Source organism: Dermacentor albipictus, chromosome 1, assembly GCF_038994185.2.
Source record: "Dermacentor albipictus isolate Rhodes 1998 colony chromosome 1, USDA_Dalb.pri_finalv2, whole genome shotgun sequence".
In the NCBI taxonomy this organism is placed as follows: domain Eukaryota; kingdom Metazoa; phylum Arthropoda; class Arachnida; order Ixodida; family Ixodidae; genus Dermacentor; species Dermacentor albipictus.
In genome coordinates, this window is record NC_091821.1 from 448,916,439 (window position 1) to 448,938,452 (window position 22,014).

Consider the following 22,014-nt stretch of genomic DNA (forward strand, 5'->3'; position numbering starts at 1 on the left):
GCTCGTGAAAAATGCTAACAAGGGGAGTCGATTGGATTGCTCTTGCAGTTGTATAATCGCAGATATGAACCATTCTACTGCTGCCGGATCAGCCGCGCTTGCAGGCAAGTCATTCCAGTGTGGGTAATGCGCATTTCATCAACAGGAGGAGGCGACCAGAGGCGCAATAGCAATAGAATGCGCATGTACACGTGACAACAAGCCTGTAACGTTCCCCGTATAACAACATTTTTTCAATGCTGTTGCGAGAGCAGGAATTAAATGTCGTTGTTTCTCTGCAAATTTTGTCGGAGCATGCAAAGCACGAATAAATACGCTGAACCAATTGCTCTTTCGTTGAAGCACGAAACACCAAGACACTTTGGGCGCACAACTTAATTACGTATTTTTTTTTCCCAGACTGACTAATTCTGTGACTGGTAAGGTGATATAATAAAAGCGCAGGTAAGTGAGCAGAGTTTCTTGTGTATCTAGCACTGAGCGTTCTAGCCGCTTATGCATCTCTGGTGACTGTCAGTCGCTTACATCTTCAGAAATACCGGTGGTTGCGAGAGGCAGTGAGTTCAGCAGCGCTACAATTTTAATGCCACTGAACATAATGTCATAAACAATATGCCCAAACATAACGAGCGGAACAACTGATTGCATAGTAGTGAGGTCGTAAGAGATATCTATACTATTGCGAGGAAACAAAAGAAAAAAAACGGCCGTGGCTTAGCTTGGTTAAGCCTGGTGATTGCAAAGCAATAGTGTGTTATTCTCGGATCAGCTGGACGTATGGCTGGTGGTAGTCTTGGGTTATGCTAGTGTTACGGCTTACAGTGAATCAACTAAGAGGAAGTCATCCGTCGAATCCGTGTATGCCGACAAACATTTCCCTCACCAGCGTGCCCATTACAAAATCTTCCAGTATCGATTGGCCGACGGTGCGGTAACACTCCATTTTCTCCGCGTCGTAAGATATGCCCACTCGGTGCTTGCAGTAGCGTTCGTTAAAGTACGGTAGCGTTACGCCGTAATAAATGTTGGGGTTATTGTCCCCGTCCAAAATGCGATACACTTTGTTGTACGTCTCCTCGTCGTACAGTTAGGCCGCCGTTGGTGCCTACCGCCTCGCCTTGCGACGGCGTGAGATGGGGCCCCGTTTTTTCACAGCTGGTGTGACGTCACTCTAGGTCACGTGCTGTGACGTCACGCAGCGAGGTCACGCTAAAGGTCAATGGTGCCTACAACCGCCTCGCCACGGAACGGGCTGAAGTGCGACCTAAAGTCGGCTTCATCGGAAGACGCACACGCATCGAATTTGCACACCGCCATCGGGCTAAAATAAGGTCGCGCGTAAATTAACACCAGCGCTAACGTTCTTTTCGCGCTTTCGGGTGCAAACGTTGCATTACTCACGAATAAATGCTCACCGAGAAAGCTAAACCGGCGCTTTTCTACATTTACTCAACACGTCTTTACGTCGCCCGCTCGGACGGCACGGTACTTTCATGTCAAGCATGACAGCGCCCATACTGCGGCGCTGTAAACGACCAGTATACCGGGTGTGTCTACGAAGACTTGAAGTAATGTTTCAAAAGAGTAGTTTTTAAACCTGGGATGATTCATTCGCAGACATGCCATAAGTGGTGGCCTCCGTGGGGTGACGCATGATACGTGGCAATTAGTCGACAATTAACGGAAGCCAATTACCTTTTATACATGCCATTTCAGCGGCCTCGTCGTAATTTGTAAATTGAAGCGAGCTCTCCATACAAGCCATATCAACATTTAGACCTGTAAAAAGATGCGAGAACAGCTTGAACTATGGCACCACGAGTTTCGGCTATCAGAGCGCGCGAAACCAAAACTGGGAAAGGTTAGCAGAACATCGCCTCATGAGGCGCGGCATTACACTCGCTACAGCCAAATAGCTATTGCTATTTTTAAATATTACCTAATGTCTTCGCCGAAACACCCGGTATACATATTGCACTGGAAGAAAATCCGCAGATTCGCCATTGTCTTCATAGGTTGTAACTATCACAGCCCAAAACTCGTTCTCCGAGTTGTCTTAATCCAGCTCATGGAGGTCATTGCGGCACATAGCTTCCTCAGTAAGTAAACAAATTAATATATATGGCCATCGCGCCTTGGCTGAGGTGTCGTGCACGTCACTCATGCGAAGCTTATCAAGTCTTTATTGGACTGTTTACCATCAACTTTATTTGTTATTTCTGCCTAAAACTTCTTCCTTACAGGTATATTCGCAGTGTTGCAGCAGTACTCTACCTGAAGAGCAAAAAAAAGGTGCCACGTTCACCTAAGGTCATTCTTAATGAAGGGCGGTTCTCGGCAGAAGCATATAGATAAATGTTTTCCGAAATGACTTACGCAAAACCAAAAATAAATAAATAAATAAATAAATAAATAAATAAATAAATAAATGTGTGCGTGTTCTTTCGCAATACATTTTACTTGCTAACAATGCAGGTTTGTCCAATCAATGTTGCATTCGTCGGCATACTGTTTTCACTACTGCGTTTTTCTTATCACACATGCAGCAACCTAGAAATCATGCAGTGACCATAGAAAGAATGCTCATCTCATCCTTGCGCTCACAAACTCTCTAAAAGAAGATTGCGTTATTGAATATTCAGTAAACAGCGCAAAAATTATCGCTGCATCCATATTAAGACAGTGTAGTATTTTGAAATTCTTGATTGCACTATGGTGTTCAAAGCATATGGTTTTAAATTCAACATATAAATAAAATGAGCATAATGTCTCACTTTGACAAATACCGCTAAAAGAAGCAATCGTACTCAGTATTTCAGGCAGTCGTAGAGAATTGTCCTGCAGCTCCCTCAAATGACAGTTTCGATAAATTCCTTTGTATATGTTGAGTAGCTCGTCGAAAAGGCTGAAGCGGGGCGGTCTCCGAGTTGACCTTAGCATGGTCCCTGCAAAGGAGGATGTTTTCTAACTTCTTGCGAACATAGCTTTGCCAGGCACTGCTAACAGAAAAAAAAAGAAAGAAGTATTTGGAGTGCAGAGAAATAAAAACAAACATATTTAGAGCACATCCTTATCCGAGTGTTAATGATTTTTTAAAACAATGTTACATCAAAATCAACTAGCTAGGCACCATTTCATTGGCAGTATCGTTAAATCCTACTTGCTGAGCTCCCTATTAGAACTGCTGCCTAAACTAGTGAACAAGAAGGCCGCTGAATTGCTGCACGTGCAATCACCTCATTATCACAAGAGCTGAGCTACTGGTAATGAAGGAGCTCCTCATAGCCTGACAGACGCGTAAAAGAAGCTGAAATGGTTCGCGTGAGCGCTTCCCTCCTCTTGCACTCTCGTCAAGTTCCGAGTGTCTTGCATGGCAGCATTTTATGCTGCGCTGCGGAGTTGTTCCGGCCGCACTGAGGGAAGGCAGGCTTGGCGGCATGCAGCGAGGTTCTGGAAACGGTTTAGGCCAGCCAGGCAGCATAGCTGGGCGGTGATGTTGCCCGAGGCCTGACGAGAGCCGAGGTGAATGCACTGAAAGGTGCCAGGCGCGAAAGGTAGCGCCTCAGAAAAATACGAATACCTGGAAAAATGCGGAGCGCGTCAGTGCGTTAGTGAGAATCAACGGTGTGAAGCGCCTTCGACCATTGCTACTTTAGCCTTGTATATCAATGATTGCTGGGCCGCAACTATAAGTAGGTATGTAACGGACAGGTGACAAAAGGTAAATGACTGGACAAGGCGCTACTCTATAATGACATCTTTATCACCTCTCAGGAGAGTAGTGCCTTGTCGTGTCGCCTTGTACCGTGACATTAGCACTCATCACCATCACAGCAGCAGCATCATTATCAGGCTGGCTACGCCCACTGCAGGGAAAAGGCCTCTCCCATACTTCTCGAACTACCCCGGTCATGTGCTAATTGCTATCAAGTTGTCCCTGCAAACTTCCTAATCTCAACCGCCCACCTAACTTTCTGCCGCCCCGGCTACGCTTCCCTTCTCTTGGAATTCAGTCCGTAACCTTTAATGACCATCGGTTATATACTCAGCAACGAGCCCGCCGATACAGCCTGCTTGACTGCAATTACCTCGGTTTAATTTTATAGGAACGATACCTTACAGGGTCCTTCACCAGCGCCCATTTTAAATTTTGGGCTATACATTGAAAATTGTAAGACCTCATCTAGGGACCGCTTGATGAAAACAATTTTTCAGCTCAGTTAATTATTGACAGAGAAAGAAGGAATTGAATTGTCCTGTTACCATACCGCCAGGGAGCAATTGCGAACGCTAACAGAGACACTCTGCTCCTTGGGTTCGACTAACTCGACGCGCGTCCACAAACGGTGTTCCTTGCCTGCTTCCTCCCATACTGGTGCAGAGGGACAACGTCGCGTTCACGTGACAAGGCACACCCTTTTTTCACCCTTTCTTCCTCTTTTGCTACGCCGCGGCGCTCTTCCAGTGACAGCAATGCGCAACGCATTTATGATTAACCGCATTCGCATGTCATGTTCGGTGATGTTGCAGGCAGAGTGTGTTGGGTAGAGGCGTTTGTGTGCGTGAATTCGACTCTCTCGCTCAAAGCGTGGCGATCTCAAGAGGAAGGGCGAGCGGCCTTATGGTTGAAATTTCAACCGTTATTGAGCCGCGCAGCCGTTATCATACTTTGCGGGCACGATCGTCCCAAAGGGTTCTACCCACCGCACTTGTTCATATTTAAGGTCCAAGCTTGTTGAGGGTTCCTTTGAAGCGCGGACAAATATGGGGTCATTAGGCTGCCCAATAAAAAGCTTAGTGAAGCAGCATAATTGCTGTTCAATATGGGCGCTATAACGTAATTCTATTCCAAATTTTTCTATTCCAATTCCGCAATCAGCCCTGCGCGATTGGTCAAAAACTTTTTTCAACCACACTCACTTCACCTGTCCGCCACGCAACGTCACGAAAACCGTGATAGCCCCACATCTGAAATGACGCGTACACACTGATTATGCACAATTGGACCAAACAAAAATAGTTAGTTCTGATTCGACGTCTTTTATCCATGAACCCTCCGCTATTGGTAAAAAGTTCTCATGCTGCACCCCCTTCACCTGCCTGTCACGCGACGTCACAAAACCGCAAAAACTGACTGCGTCAAAGTTACGTGTACGCGTTAAAGATGCAATAATATGCCGAACAAAACTGAATTTTCTTCTGAATAGCCGCAGGTTGCCCCGTTTCGAAAGGAAGAAAAGATGGCTGCCGCTGATCGCTCAGCCACTGGCTAGTCGCACCTGCCGGAGAGCATGGGTTTATTTTCGTACAATAAATCTTTTTGCGTGGCCGTGTAACTTTTTCGAGCAATTTTGGCACGTTTACGACCTCGCTCTGCCAACTCCTGACGCTCCGTTTTAGCGGCATTCTTGACACGCTGGTGTGGTTATTTCACTTGGTCAATGCGCCGTAGTGGGAACATGCCATGGTTTAGGTAGCACGTACGCAAGCAAGGCTAATTTATTTCAAAAAATGCTAACAGTTCCTTCACCGCCCGATTCATGGCTGATCACCCAGAGTATAGTTGCGCCATTTCAATAGGGACCAAGAGCAAGGTCCTGTCTTCTCCGCCCTGTGTTCATTTTGTAAGGATGAAGTTGACAACGTGTTTATGCACCTTCTCCTCATACCATCATCATCATCAACCATGAGGCATTTTCCTGCCCGTCCCTTTTCCCCAGTGTAGGGTAGCGGGCCGGAGCAAGTTATAGTTCAGGCCGGCCTCTCAGCCTTTCTGGAAATAAATTAATCTCCATCTTTGTAAGGACGAAGAAAGAGTGCAACAGCTCTCTCTATCTTGCCGCCGCTGCACTGTTGCAAGAAAGCGTCTTGGATAGGTTCCCTTTGAAGACTTTGACGACGCATACTAGATCCTGTTATCATATTGTATGAGACCTCGATTCTGCAATTCAGCTGCACGGATGTTTGCTTCACCTCCAACAATCGCTTATTGAGTCCAACCGATTACGCTGCATCTATCATATGCATCTCTTTTGTCTCTTCTTCGTTCAACTTTTCAATTGTTCATCATGGTTTGTTACGGTACTTGTTCTCCTTTGTGTGGCGTTTCCACATAATTTACTCTATGTCAGTCCTGAAAACTTAGTATCTAATAAAATCGGGAATAATTAAACAATCATTTGACACTCTCCGAGCGCGTGTATGATTAACTTTTTTTTTGAAAATCTCCAGCTTACTCGGGGACCGGCAGAATTTTCCACATAAGAATCAGCAGAAATATTTTTTCAACCTAGCAAGGCTCAGAAGCCGGGGCTAAAGCTTGACAGAGATACACTCGAGTCGTCCGGTGTCTTTACTTTTTCGTCAAGGTAACACATTCATCTTATAGAAATCATTGTTGTCCTGTGTTCTTTTTGTCGCGGGTGTCACTGCAGATGACATATAGGTCGTTTAAAAAATCAAAAGTTGCATGAAAGAAAGCAAATACGAACACGTAAGGAATATGTTATATCGGTCCAGATATGACAAATATTTACTGGGAGAGCAATTGTGTTTGTTTAGGGGAATATGGCGCTCACTATCTATTCTTTTTTTCCAGCTACATGGCATAATCGTCGCTGCGGTTTACCTGTTATAAGTGACATAAACGCGGCGCTCCAGTGGCTCGCATACTGATTTTCCTCTCATAATGCAGCAAAAAATGTGTGAACTGCTCGCACAAAGTGATAGTTGTAGCGACTCAACTGCTGAACACGTTCGTAAAGTGCACTCTGTCGGATGAATTCGTTACTAGCGTGGGTGTGCGGTTTCTTGAATAATAGTTTCGGTATAAGGCTAGGCTTTGCTCAACGTCTCACTTACAGAATTTGACATTGGCAAAACTTACGAATCTGTGCTTGCGATTGCTCGCAGTGGACTGCGTCGAAAGAACACTTATCAACACTAAAATTACTAAACACTAAACCCCCATCTTACGGCCGTCACAAGAAATAACATACCACTAGGCTATGCTTTCGTTGCCGAGCTTTGATTTTATGTTATTTACATCTTCGTGTCACTTCCGACAAATAATTATCTTGAGGATTATGGTGCCTGAACGTGATTTCATATTTATAGAAAAAAAAACTGTCCCAGTGCCACAGGCAGAAACTCCTCATTATATATATATATATATATATATATATATATATATATATATATATATATATATATATATATATATATATATCCTTTAGCAACAGTTACACTTGAAGAAACTTTGTATGACCTTGAAGAATTGTTCCCTGAAGTGAACGCCTTGCATGAGCACTACAAGGCCTCATAATAGGAGACAGTTCAATTTCGCAGCCCGAGTCCTCTCGCACCACCAAGAATCTGGAGTCTTTCAGTGTTGTAATTTTCCTTCATGTAATTGTCGGACAATTCGCTGCTCCGGGCATAAGCGCAGCTGCTCTATCCAGTTTGGTCTTATTGCGGTTACTGAGTGTGCATGTGTATATAAATATATATATATATATATATATATATATATATATATATATATATATATATATATATATATATATATATATATATATATACACAGACACATATATGGAGGTGGCGTGGCTTCCATGACTAATAACTGGTGTAAATTGTTAGAAGATATTTTTTTCGTGAGTCGTTATCGTTGCTTACTGGAAAGAGAAGCAATACTGAGACACATATCACTCACGTGCATTTCACACGCCGTTGATAAAAGACTGCCGAAAGGGTCACTGAAGCCTACAGGTTTCTGGCAGGGTCAACACAGCATTCAAGGTAATTTGAAGCAAGTTGAACATGGAGCAAAATATTCATTCGTTAGGCATAATCTATACATACCATTAAAAATAATTGTTAGCTGACTACCTCCATCTCTTTGAAAAAATATAAGCACGTTGTCCTCAGTATATATATTGTGTCCGTGCATGGTGCTTAATGATCAAATAAAAAAATATATTGAAGCAAGCAAATACGGACGAGGTAGCGGCCATTGGTGCTTCTAAGGCGCTTGTTTTCCTGTTGTCAGGATTTGTAGAAATCATACGAAAATATGAATCAAAGGCCATGCACGTCCGCGCCAACAATGAACCAAGAAGCTTTTAGCCCCCATAAAGTTTTAAGGAAAAAGTTCGAGGCCACTCCAAAGAGACCTTAAAACAAAGAAAGCATCCTTAACCAGCTGCAAGTAAGCGTTTGTTCTTTACCGTTGTACAGTTTTACCGTCATTCAAGAAGTCACACTGTTACAACTTTAACTTGTACAAGCAGCACTCTTTCTTTATTGCGAACTAACATCCGACAGATTTCTCATGGCCTAATGCGCATGATTGGAGTAAACGACGAGGTAGATGAAAAAGCGGATGACCTGCCAATAGAAACAAGGAAAACATTCGATCCAAGCAGTGTTGCTTTCTTTCGTAGTGTGAAGTTATGCTTGTGAATACGCTACAAGACACTTATTGATACAAGGAGGGTGCCGATGTCAACATAAAGGTCATAACCGAACCATTTTTAATAACATAAAATTCAAGAAGAGTCGTTTTTGGACCATGTGTTGGCGACATCATGAAAATGACGCGTGGTCAATACCTTTGAGATGTTTACTGTGAGTCAGAGTAGCACTCACTGTTATGCTAAGCGATAACAGCCGTCACTGCTATTGTTCGCCTGTAGTCAGAAAATTGTCTACAATGTCACTGATAACAACATAATAGAAAGCTATCTTTCATGTCCACTTGTGCTCACGTAGTAAACATTTGACATTGTTAGTGATGAATGACCTCGCTTATCGTGGTTGCATTACAGTCCTCTGATTAGTGCACTACTGTTCGGCTGAGTTGAATGCATTTCGATAAATTGGCTAATGAAACGCATATCGTATGTTATTATAAGACTAAAGGCGCTAAATGTCCAATAGCAAGTCTACCGCCTCATCCTATGTAACTATTATGTTTTATCATGGGACCTTGATAGGAAAACGCTCGTACGCGCCGACGTACACGTTACTCCACTAACAGCAAAACAACAGTCATGAAAGGATGCTATCTGTGCATGCTAATGTAAACAAATAGCATGGTGACAGTACGATCAGTTTTTGAAATAGCGATAAATTCGTCACTTCATTCATTGTGATCGCTTTATATTTCTTCGATATTTACCACGCCATTTCCTTCCGCAGGTGAGATGCCATTTTTCGGTTGCTAGAATTGATCGCCACTTTGGGTGCGTGTGGAGGTGTGGCTACAGGGGTTTGAATGACTGGGCACTTAATATCAGTTTAATGCTGCAATCACACATCTCCCTTCCAGCATTCATTACGTTGTGGCACGATGATTCTGAAAGTAACTTCTAAACGGAGCCGTGATCTCGAGTAATTCAGAGACGTCAATTGCCAGACATACCACTCAGGTTTACAACCGAATGAACTGTGTCAGCAACCACAAAGCATCCTGCTTCGAGCCGCTTTAAGATCGCGAATAGAGGCAGTGATAAAAAAGTTGTGAAGTAAATGGCAGTTTTAATGCAGTTATAAAACTGGAGGGTATATGTTAAATTTTGGTGCTATAATGCCAACAAATATAAAACAAGACGAAATATCACGTGCTTGACACTAGCGCCACACACGGTAAACTATATACCATGGTACAGACCATGGTATAAGTTACTTATATCAAGAAATATGTGCGAGCACACATCAATGTGCGCAGGGTAATAAACATTTTTTTTCTTTTCAGGAAATCACAAAATTTCTGGTGAATGCACATTGGGGCTCTGCATGCTTTTCAGCTGTGCATCGTTTCAAAACTACCTGGCGTATTCAAATAAATCTTTGCCGAAAGAAAATGTCTTTGAGGGTAACATGTTCAAACAGCTGAAAGTATTTACGCGGGTATTATGATATGCATAAATTGAAGCCCAAGCTTGAATTGACCTAAATCTCGCCTGGTGCGAACGTGCCTGAAACACTCATTGCGTCTCCTTCGGCGCCTTCATGCCAGGCGTCATACAGATTAAGCCATGCATGGACTTGAAGTCAGAAGGCATTGCTGAATGCATGGGTTACCAGCCCTTCTACAGGTCCCATCGGAAATTTGCTGTGCACTAGAAGCGAGAGAGAGAGAAGTGCATAGAGAGAGGCAGGCAGCTCAACTAGAATCAGCCCGCCTGGCTATGCTGCTGTAGGGAAGGTGAAAGGGCAACTGAAATTTGAGGAGAGAAGTTCACAGCAAGCGCGGACACAGATGCGATCAGTTTTTCGCCGTTCACTAGCGATCTTGGGTGAATGTCGAGAAACGCAGGGATTCTAAAAGACTGTTCACGGAGTGCCATTCTGCAGTAATATTCATTAAAGGCGTAATAGTAGCCGAGGCAGGAACAAAGAAATGGACGAATGAATAGTGGGAGGAGGTAGGCCACCTGTCTTAGCGCCGAGGCTTTGTCCATTTGCCTCCCGACCAGTGACCGCAGAGGAAGTCCCTATGTGGCTTTCTCTCACAGTTTCAATGGCAATGCATTTATTGAGACATACACAAAGGCTAAACCATACCAAAACGAGCGCAGAACTGCAACTGAAGGTTTATTGCTATACGAGACGCATTTAGGTTTACGCAGCCGCTGTGGTTGCGTAGAGGCTATCGCGTTAAGGCCAGAATACAAGGAGCGAAGTTTCACGACGAAGTTCGGGCGGCAGAAAATCTGCCGCGGCGCGACGCCGTATGTTCGTCGGGCTGCGCTACATGGAGCGAAGACACGGCGGCCGCCGCCGGCAATTCGCGGCGTTGTTATCAGTGTGGCTAGACGAGGCAAATGCGCTGTAGTGAAACACATGAGAGAAAAAAAAACTTTAACAACAACTATTATCGCTTTTGAATTCCAGAACACTCTAAAACGCGTAAAATTTTGTTTAGAAATGACTTCTAGTATTTTTTATGTGTTTGAGGCATTCATGTGCCGATGTAGTGTAAAGAAAGCGGCGATGCTGTGCGTTGTGGCAACACTGGGGGGGAAGCTTAGTTGGAAGTGGGGGCGGATAGTGAGGTCTGATTGACTCGCTTTGGGGCGCCGCTCGTTTGCCGCTTCCGGTATCGTCGACGCCCGACGAACTTTTCTGCGCCAGCTTGATCGGCGGCGAACGACGATATCTCCGCCGCTGCGCGCCGCGCGTACGCCGCCGGGCGTCGAACGCTGACTATTCGTCGCATATTCGCTCCATGTATTCTGGCCTTTTTTAAGCTTGAGATCGCGGGATCAAATCCCGGCCAAGGCGGCCGCATCTTTAGGGAGGCGAAGCGCAGAAACACCCGCGTACCGTGCATGGTGAAGAACCACAGGGGATCAAAATGCTTTCTAGAGTCTCCTACCACGACGTACCTCTTAATCAGATCGTTGCTTTGGCATGTAGAAACCCATACTTTTTATTTCAATTTGATGTTGATGCTAGAAAACAATAAATGCGTGGCCGAAAATGAAATGCGTCGAAAGCGCACACCAAAGGAATGAGATCCCTTTGGCTAAAGGGATAAGATCTGATATCTCCACAAGAATTTGAATAAATAGTGGATAAATAACTGCGCGACCAATATTTCCGTGGGAAGTTCTCTCACATTGAAACCCACTGCTCACCAGCTTTATTGTCACCGCCATCACCACGGTGACTGTGCCGCTTGTTTACTTTTGTTTCTCCCTTCTTGCTTAAATGGCACACTTCAAAAGTATTCTTATTCTTTCACAAGAAGCCTCAGTTATTCTCGCTGCTGCTAGCTGTTCGTGGGTTATAGGTGGCATTGACGTGACGCCACCTTGCTCGAAGCCGGAAAGTTATGGTCTTCCAACCGGCTGTAGCACGAAGAAAGAGAAACCTGACTGGGTTTCCATTGTATTTTTACGCTACCGTCGGATGGATACCAATCTTTTTTTTTTGCTTTCGTTGGTTTCTATATGTAGTGGCACAGTAAAAACTTACCAAACTTGATATTTGCGAGGGGTAATTAATTTTGTGGTTTGGTAACAACAAGGCGTATCGAGGCGAAACATCCCAGTGTTATAATATGAGTCAGAAAGATCATGTAGAAGTAATTTTAACATCTGGAGGGTAATGTTTGAGCCTCAGGGCGTATTTACAATGCCATTAATGGCGTAACAGCTTTCTTCGAGTTGTGAATTTCATTTTGTAGCTATCATTGTAAGCAAGAAACTTGAATCCTCCGAGCGTTTGCACGAACGACCACCTATGCTTAGAGTCAGCCAATAAAGTGTGCTTAAAAGAAGTGTCAACTCGCGAGCGGTTATTGGTAGCGGTCGAGCGCTTATTGCCAGCCACGCAGGCCGACATAAAAACTATGGCTTATGATGCGCGCGCTGGTAATAGGAGCGCATGAAGCCTTAGATATTTTTTTTTTATCGTGAGAGTTCGAAGAGCTTTTGTGGAGGGAAAACGCTCCGATGTATGCAATCAGTGTCGATGTGCCTTTATCTAGAAGTGCGCTTGCATATTTGCAAGCTGCTTACAACACGCACACACGGAAGAACACGCACACGGCACAATAAAAATTAATTACAAAATTGCATTTATTGCCATTTCTTTTGGTGCCTTTTTTGTACCTAATTCAGAAAAAAATGCTGAACCCCATCAATCTTTAATTTCTTGCGCAGGCTAGTATTTACACAATACCTACAACAGTCGGGTGGGTGCATGCCAAGTCCATGGCTTCGAAGATCTCCGAAAGTTTATATCCTGACTCACACACGTTCACGAAAACGCGCAGGTTCTCGAGGGCGTATGGGTTCTTCGCGAGCTTGAAGCACCGGTCATTGAAATACCGTACCGTCTGCTCGTAACAATCAAATTTGGTGAGCTTCCGCTTCGCAACCAGGACCGATTCGGTGCTATCCTCGTTTCCTTGAGCGAGGAACGAGGCAATCTCGGCGACTTTCTCCTTCAAGAAGGACCTGTTCCGAAGAGCTTGCTGTAGTTTGTGCTTCAGTGACCGCTTAGTTTGCGCATCGGAGGCCTTCGCGAGCTTCTTTCTTAGAACAGCTATGGGGACGTCGCGGCTGGAGACGGCGTCATATGGTACCTTTGGTAGGACGATTGGCTTCGCGTCCTGTTCGCCCTGAAACTCGCCGACCGGAAGCTTTCCGAGGTTCAGGTCACCGTACTCCATGACATGGCTAGTGTTGGTTTCTTCTTTCACGATCTGGAACTGATCGATGAGTGTCTCCTTCTGCAGGTCTTCCTTGTCCGAGTCTTCCATCCAATTGACGCTGTATAGGTCACCCAAATACGTCTGCCTCTTGTCGTCCCAGTAGCAAGCGTATGAAGACTCGTCAGGATTGGCTGCGGTAGTGGCGTACACGTTCATGTCGTTCGGGAGCAGGCCGTCGAACATGGAACCGGATTCACAGGCCTCGATGTAGATCACCATCTTCGCGAACTTCTTCTGTTTGTGCATGCTTTTGATGACATTAACGAATGGACGGGCGTGCAGGTCGTCGTTGGGGAATGCGATGAGACCAGGAGCTCCGTGGTCGGCGAAGTTGACAAATATATGGTCGTTTGGCCCGCTGGCAATAACTTTCCCGCTGCCGCCTTTCACCTTCTTTCCTTGAAGTATGTCCAGGAAATTTTGCGGAGTGACCAGGTCTCCAGTGTAGTCCTTGGGGACTCCCTCGTAAACATCTTTTCCCTTGGGATGATTGATGACGATACCAGGCGTTGGGTTTTCCGTAGCGTTGGCGATGTCATCGTACATCATGACCACGATACGTTCGTCAGGAATGCCATGGTTTCGCAGAACGTGATACGCGTGGCAAATGTCGGCTTGGTGCCGGTAGTTGTCATAGCCATTAGAACCAGCCACGAGTAGAGCCCAGAGCTGTGGTTCACTATTCCCGGCATGTTTCGTGGATGCGGGCTTTTTGGGTGCAGCAGCAACCATCGACGCCACCGCGACTAACGCCAGGAAAAGGTACCGCGACAGAGCCATGACTGCTGTGTGCGATCGCGTACCGACTCCCAGCAGGTTTTTAAATAGACGACACGGCTTGTGAGATGGCTTGTCCACCTGACTGGTGTAGGTACGCCCATACGATAAGGCACGTGACCGTGACGACTTGCACGTCTTCATAGAAATTGGCATAGCTCAAGTGTTGCGATATCAGCACGTCAATAGGCAGCAGAAACGGCCATAACAATAGCCTATACGTCTGGGCTTTTTATCTTTCGGGGCTATAGCGAGCCATTATCAGCAGCTCATGGAATACCTATTGCTGAGATTGGTGTAAGCGTCGGAGGAACATAAATGCGTCGCTTTCTTTAGATTTCTTTTACTTGTTCACGGAGGTAAAATAGAAAAGGTTTCGGCTATTACAACTCTGCATTCGGGGCAAGAAAGAGCATAATTTAAATGTGATGTCTAAACTGCTCCGAGTGCAACGGTCGGCCTTGCAAAACTCCCATTGATAGAAGTGGTGCTTTATACGTCATACTCAATGTTTTATATTTCGTGCTTACGGTGACGCGATCATCTATACTCGACAGATCTCGAATTTTTGGTTGCATACCTCCAGAGTTTGAGCAGTCTCCCTATAATGCTAAATGAAATGCATCAGCAATAGCGGTATCAAACTTCTGCCTTCTATCACACAAGCAAAATTCTTAAATCGTGAGGCCACGCTCCCACCCCTGATACTGCCGTGCCACTGCGGCTTTTTGAAATCTCCGGCGAGTGCGTCATGTGCCTGTTTCCCGCACTGTCGGTGGCGCCAGCTAGTGCTTCGAGACGCCGTCTCTGATGGCAGTGCCTTCAGAATCGGCGAACATTTTACAGCGCAGCTGTAGGCGCCCGTTGCTGGATTGAGCGTCGGCGTTCCTCGGCGTAACTGCGTGAACGCACTCGTGCCACATCTCCAGCCTTCGTCGCCGTCGTCGTCTTCCACAGCAAGCTCCGATGCCGCTCATCATGCCAGCGTTCCCATACTGCTACTCGCTCTCATGCCACTGCTCGTGCCTTCGTCGTTGTGTTCTTCTGCGGCTGGCTCCGTTTCCACTCATCATGCCAGCGTTTCTGCACTGCCTCTTTGTCTGCAAAGGCTGTCTGACAGCACTGGCCCAATGCCAGTCGATGAGGTGGTTTCAGTGTCGAATTCCTTGCCTCAACATATCGCGAAATGGAAACTCGTATACAGCTGCGCTAAAATTTGGCATTACTCGCTGCATAGGTGTATCTACCGGGGGAGGGCGAGGTCAGGCGAGACACATGCCACACTACTCTGGGAAGTGGGCAGGGGGAAAGTCGGTGATTTGACCACCCCCCATTTCGAAAGCCGGTAATATGGCACCTGGAGTCCCAACCAAGATCAATCGAGTGCAGAGAAATCGCTTAAAGCCCTGATGATAGGAGTACGGCCTCTCAACCAGCTGGCCTTATACCAATATAGTCTCGGCCATATTGGTCCATCTGCGTACTAATCACCAATATTTATATAGCACACATGGTCAACTCAGTTCCCACTAATAAATTTCCCCACCTCTTCAAGTTTTCAGTAGTCTATGAAGCCTTGATCTAGGCATAGATTCTGGCTACTTGGTCTGTCAATAGCGCAATTAAAACTCAAAAGTGCAATTCAGGTTCCAACTACTTTCAAGACGGCTTTCTTTTATCTGGTCGTGAAAGGTGACCTCGCGGTGAAACTAAGGCAGCACGAAGCACTTGCTTCTCGCTGCCGGCACTCTTCATAACGGCAGAGCGTTGTGACAGCGAGTCCTCGTCGTCATCGAATGAGATGTGTTTATATTTGCCTGTACGTGCGTGACAGTATGCTTGTCATAGGCGTATCCACTGGTTACGGGGAAGGCATGTCCCTGCCCCCACAGTCAGATGAAATAGGGAAAAGTAGGCCATGTACGCCCGCCTCATATACACAAACATTTCTGAAAGCAGGCATTGTCGGATCTACACTGACAAATCCAAAAAAACCACAACTGATGCTAAGTTATCTCTCAGAATAGCACCCACATATGTGCGTTTTTTTTTATTACGTATCCTTTGCTTGGACAGCTAGGATTGTATTTCGAGCGTCGCTGCCACGTGCTGTAGCAGATGAAGTCTATAAGCAGCAATGCTGACCGTAATTTGCGGTGCCAGACGCATGCGGCATGTGCCCTGCAAGCCTGCATTGCCGCGAAAGCTGTCGCTGGGCAGTGCAAAACAAGTGTGACCTACCACCCCTTGCATCATCCTGAGTTTGTTCGGGTCATCTAACCTAACAATCTTTGAGAACCAAACTCAGATTTGATTTTTATAATTTGCGCTTTACTAATCACTGTTGCCATTTAAGCAAGTTTGTCGCTAGGTGAGGAAGATATTTGTATATTTAAGGGAAAGTTTCTATTTATCGATCGGCGACTTTTTTTAGTGACTTGAATGAACAAATGGCGATACTTTAACTTCTTGCATGTTAGAAATGTTGCTTGCAAAATGGCCTTCTAGAACCCAGTTGAAAAATATGGCGAAAGCTTAAACTTCGCCTTTAAGAGTGGAACGCGACAGCATTAAAAGGACCTGACTGGTTTTCATGCTTCGCGGCAACTGCAGCTTGGGTAACCGTAACGTTCACCGGGAAACGCTGGCGGCGAACGCTATTCACGATGCAAGCTTTCTGGTAGAAACGAGGCCTGTCGTCTGCGTCGACCTCCCGCTATTGTTTCGCATTTTTAATATTTCAGTCTGAGAGGAGCTACCATAAAAGATATGGGTATTTTCTTAGAGTTTAACAAAGCGTTCGATTCTATTAACCATCCCATACTGTTTGCAAAGTTACCGTACTACGAATAAGAGGATTTTTAATTATTCTACTGCGTAGTTACCTGACTAACCGTACTCAGTTCGTTGTAATTAATAATGCACAGTCGGATACTGAATTCGTAAGTTATGGAGTTCCGGAAGGATCTATATTAGGACCAACAATATTTTTGCTGTATATAAACAATATTGTGAACATCCCCCTGACCACAGACATTGTCTTCTATGCAGATGTTACGAATGTTTTTTTCACATCTACTAACCTTTCCTCTATCAGTCGTACTGTTAATTTATGGCTTTAAAATTTGGCATGCTGGTTAGATGCGAATAAACTCTTATAAAATGTTAGGAAAACAAAATACATTGCCTTCTCATGCGTTAATAAAGCAGTTCACCTTGATAGCTCCATAACATTTAAATCACGTCCATTAGAACAGACTTCAGAATGCGAATTCTAAGGGGTACTATTTCATGAAAATCTTCGACGGAGAACTCACGTGAATTTTATAAAAGGTATCATTGCTAAATCAATTCGAGTGCTAAACAGATTTCGGACGTTGTTGCCAACAAGATTAAAACGGCAACTTTATTTTAGTACAGTACATTCCCATATACAATATTGTCTACTAGTTTGGGGGGTTACATCAAAGAATAATTTGAAACGACTGTAAGTAATGCACAATAAAAGTATACGACTAATTCAAAATATATCTAGTCGTGCTCATACATCCCTATACTTTCTCCCGAGAACCGGCTACTTCATATAGAATTGTTGTATAAACACCGTTTGTTGGAATAGATTTTTCTCGATTTAAAAGCAAATCGCGACCTGTTCTTCCATACATATAGAAATACACGGAGACACCATATCATTTCAGAAACAAAAACGTTGTAAAAATTGAAACGAGAACTAGATACGGTATGCAATTATTAAAACGGCAAATTCCGAAGCTTTGAACAGTTATCCCTCGTTTTTAGATACAATGGAGAGTTCTCCCTCTTTGCTTGCGTTAAGAAAACTAACTAAAATGTATTTCTTCCAACAGTTGTAATTTTGGTGTACATTTATTTTGTTCTCTTCACTCCAATTGCAGTCCATTGGCCCTAATAGTTAGGTGTCATGCTGATGATGAAGGTGTTGACGACTAGACATTCTTCATATTGCTGTATCATGTTTGATACTATGTACGTGCATTTTAATTTGTGTTTGATATCTTGCAGTGTGTTTTAAAGCACGTTGCGCCCATGTTTGCTGCGCGTGCTGTTTGCGGTCAAAGGCCTAGTCAGGTGGCTCTTAGTGCCGCCTTGTGCCTTGGCACCAAGACGAACCGCTCTTGAGCGTTGTTTTGCCAATAAACGAATAAGCAAACAAAACAAACAAACAGCTAGGGCTTTTCAGGAAGGTTGCATCGCCAAGCAATCTGCTCGTCTTTTTAGCGGCTCGAGTCTATATGCTCGCACGCATCATTCGATTTGTTTCCCACTGGCGTAGGGTCGGTCGAGGGTGCTCCCCCGAGCATCAATGAGTCTGCTCACGAGGCTGCGCGTCACCTCACCGACCGCGCTTCCTCTGTAAGGAGCGCCGATTCCACTCGTCCCTACGGCTACAGGGAAGCTGCCGCTACTTACAAAAAGGTTATGAAATTCTTGTACATGTTTAGCCAGGGTCTGTACACCCCCTCACCCCAAGTTGAATAGGGCGCAAGCCGTTTCGCTTAGACTTCTACACACCGGCACATATCCATGTCTGTCCGTTCTACACGAGGCTTACCCTGACGTATATCGCGCCGACGCCTGCCCGTCCGGCGCGCAGATCTCCACTCTAGCACACATGCTCTGGGAGTGCGGGTCGACATACCCCAAGTTCATCAAGGCAAGCAAATCCTGGTTGTCTGGCGTGTCCGCGACCGGGCCAGTGAGCTAGACTTGCCGGTCCCGACGTGGGACCAGCCGGGTGCGCAATGGATTTGCGTCCTCGCCGGAAATACGATAATGTTTCTTCCCTCCACTCACGCCACGTCGATTTTTTCATATTTCGCGGGCTTTCTTTGTAAGGCGTATCATAAAGGACTACGTAAGGCGTGTCGTAAGGGAAAGAACTCGATCGGTGGTCTCTGAAGGTGCTCTCCAAATTTGCGTATCAGACTTGGGGTCCTCAGTCAATAATTAAAGAGTTGTGTAATTAAACATAATTAATGAGTGAGGTATGGGGAAAAGATGTCTGAGTTACTATAGGCTATTGCGAATAGTTTGCCTTCGGTTCAATTCGCTTTCAGCGCACCTTTAATTTTTAAATTGTTGGCTCAAATTATGCCACCGCCTCACTCCAAGTTAAGCAGACCGCAGGCGGTCACACGCAGACTCCTGCAAACGAACTCCTACCCGAATCCGGCGTCCCTTAATAGCATATATCCTGAGATTTATCTGAATTGTTTTTCCCTGGCCTGCAGTGAGGTTGCTACATTGCCTCATATGCCCTGGGAGTGCGGGTCGCTGGGCCCGAAGTTCACCAAGAAAAAGTGGGACGCGCTCCTGCGAAGTACCGTCTTTGAGGACCAAATCGATCCTGGCCGTCCAGCGCGCCCGCGATTGGGCCGGCAGACTAGATCTGTCAGTCCCATCGTGGGATTAGCCGGGTGCGCGTTTTATCGCGTTTTGCTGGACCAAGTAAAAGTTTATTCACTAACTCATTCAAGTTATGTGGGGCAGCCTGTATATGTTGCTCCGGTTGTGATTGGTTTTTGAGCTACCGTTTAGCATTCTTGCATACCGCCATTTATTCTCTTTGTCATTTGCTTCTGCATTAACATATATTTGGCTCTTTATTTTTCTCTTGTAGTTGGCTTTCTGTATTGCCTTTTGTTTGTTTAGTCTGGATTGTGTTTGTTAATTTTTCTCTATATGTCACGTACCACTCCCCTCTGTAACGTCTATGCGCTTGAGGGTAATAAGATGAAATAAATTGAAATGAAATTAAGTCGATTAAAAGAAAGGTGGATATCGATGACGATTAATTGCTCTGCGGGATACTTTTAATCGATTATCGTTCTTCGATATTTCCAACTCTGCGCGGGTGTTGCTTTGCATGTTATTTCTTTACTTCTTATTCAGTTTATTTTTTTAACAGGACTACGCGGAAAAATCTAGCAGCATTTCTGTCCTCCTGCTAATGTTTCGGGGTGGGTGTTCGCTCGATGGTACTGCTTCATTTCGTTGTGTAATGAATGCAACACAAAGCGCCAGCACAGTAAACTAAAAAGAAAAAAAAAGTGGGCAAGGAGCTGAGCACATTCTCGACATAATACCGTCCCGTGACTTCGGGTCATCTGACTGGATTATCAGTCGCGGGGCGCCATATGTTTGCTTTCGCACAGGAGTGGCGATTTTCCGATTTCATATCTTCCTCCGCCGCCGGCGACTATCACCAGCTTGACAATCGCCGTGCTTATCGCTTTGGTACAAGGCCCACGCACAATGGCTGCGTTTCCTGCCCGTAGAAACGTGTGTTCGAGAGGACTGACCGCGCTTTAAATGACAGTCTCGTTGCACGTCAAGAGCCGTATCAGTGCCTGTAGCGAAGGTTCAGCCTTTGGTTTGTCTTTGCCGGGAGATGTGGGTGCGTTTCGAAGGAGAATCTAACGTTCAAGCGTACAGTTTTCTACAGCGATTACTAGTGGGAACAGTGGCGCTCTCATTGTTCGCCACCGTGAGAATGATGGGTAGTACGTGGATTTTTCAGATCTTCGCGCTGGTGACTTCAGATGTTCTCGTGGCTTTGTTAATTAAGCTTATCTTGGCCGAAATTGGCCTAAATTTCAAAGAAATTTACACTTTCCTAATGCAGGATGTAAAGTGGCTCTGCAAGCATGCATAGTCACTGCCAATCGCAATGGTTCCGCCTGCACATACCGCCGTGGCGTAGGAACATCCATCAATAGGAACACTTCATCGTCATATGCTAATTTCTGAAACACTTCATGTTGTGTGTTCACATCTCCAGTAAAGTAAGAGTTTACTGCTGTCAGGTTCATATCACAATTCCTTACAGCCATGCGGTTTCTCCAGATGTCGTGAAGGCCGAGAAGAAAGCTCTTGCCAAAATGAAATTTTTGTAATCTCAACCGCAAGCTCAAAGCGCTGTGGTGGCAAAGTGAATATCGTCAGATGGTGGCAGCAGTGTGTATTGATGTATTTGCCGATTGTCTGGAAATAAAAAAAAACTATGCGTCCGTGGCGTAATATTTTCAATATCGGGCTCACGTGCTAGACATTTTGTGTTCGAATGCTGCCTTCGGACCATTTTAATAACGTTCATATAATTAGTTAGGAAATACGTTTAAGAAAATTATTTATTTTTACAAGTTATTAAATAATAATAACCTTTCTTAAGAATGATCACTTTGCGAAGACACGAAGCTATTCAAAAGCCAGAAGGACGAAGTAAAGGCAAATGAATGTACTACCCATCATTCCCATGCTGATCAACCACCCTGATTGCAGCTCCCGTATCCAGTATTGGGAAAGATTGGATGCGCTTTGTAGACGATCACAAGGAAGAAGACAGGACAGGCGCAATCCTGTCTTCCTGTATTCTACCTTGTGATCGTATACAAAGGGCATCCAGTTTTTCCAAATACAATGAACCAACTTGCCCAACAACGCATCCTGCTCAACATAGTCAGTAGCGCCGCAGTTCCCTATAGTAATTGTATGAAACTCCATGGTTCTGGGCGCTTCGCTTATTGCCCATTATCAGGTTTTATTGGGTTAGCTTTTCAAAGCAATCATACATGCCGTTTTTAATGCGCAAATGATATTCATTTGCGTACTAAACGTAGTACTTCAATTTAAAAAGTACAAAGGGTTTGCAAGTTCGGAGCTTGCTTTCTAGATCTCGTAAAGCGCTCTTCGTTGATCGCACAGGTGCTCATAAGACAACATATAGTCCGTTTTGTGCATAGCTGGCAGCGCTGCGATGGCTACTTTCACAGCTGGCAATCGCTCCCAAATGAAAGTCTGGTCAACGTTGAAAGTATGGTGATGCGTAACTCAAATGTCCATCAAGTCGCCTACCGTTACGTCACAAAATATGGCACGATTATTACGTCGAGTGTGTTCCAGATAGAAAACCGATTTACCACCGATCAAACGCAGTGTCACCATTCTGCGACCGGCGGTCACAGCGCAAC

General features: G+C 45.0%; 1 protein-coding gene across 1 annotated transcript; it reads right to left on the minus strand.

Annotated features, from left to right (window-relative positions):
• Positions 1-12,572: 12,572 nt before the first annotated feature.
• Positions 12,573-14,036, minus strand: LOC139054756 (legumain-like). Its single transcript, XM_070532342.1, has one exon. The coding sequence runs from the start codon at positions 14,006-14,008 to the stop codon at positions 12,683-12,685; it is 1,326 nt and encodes a 441-aa protein (XP_070388443.1). The 5' UTR covers positions 14,009-14,036; the 3' UTR covers positions 12,573-12,682.
• Between the last annotated feature and the right edge of the window lie 7,978 nt (positions 14,037-22,014).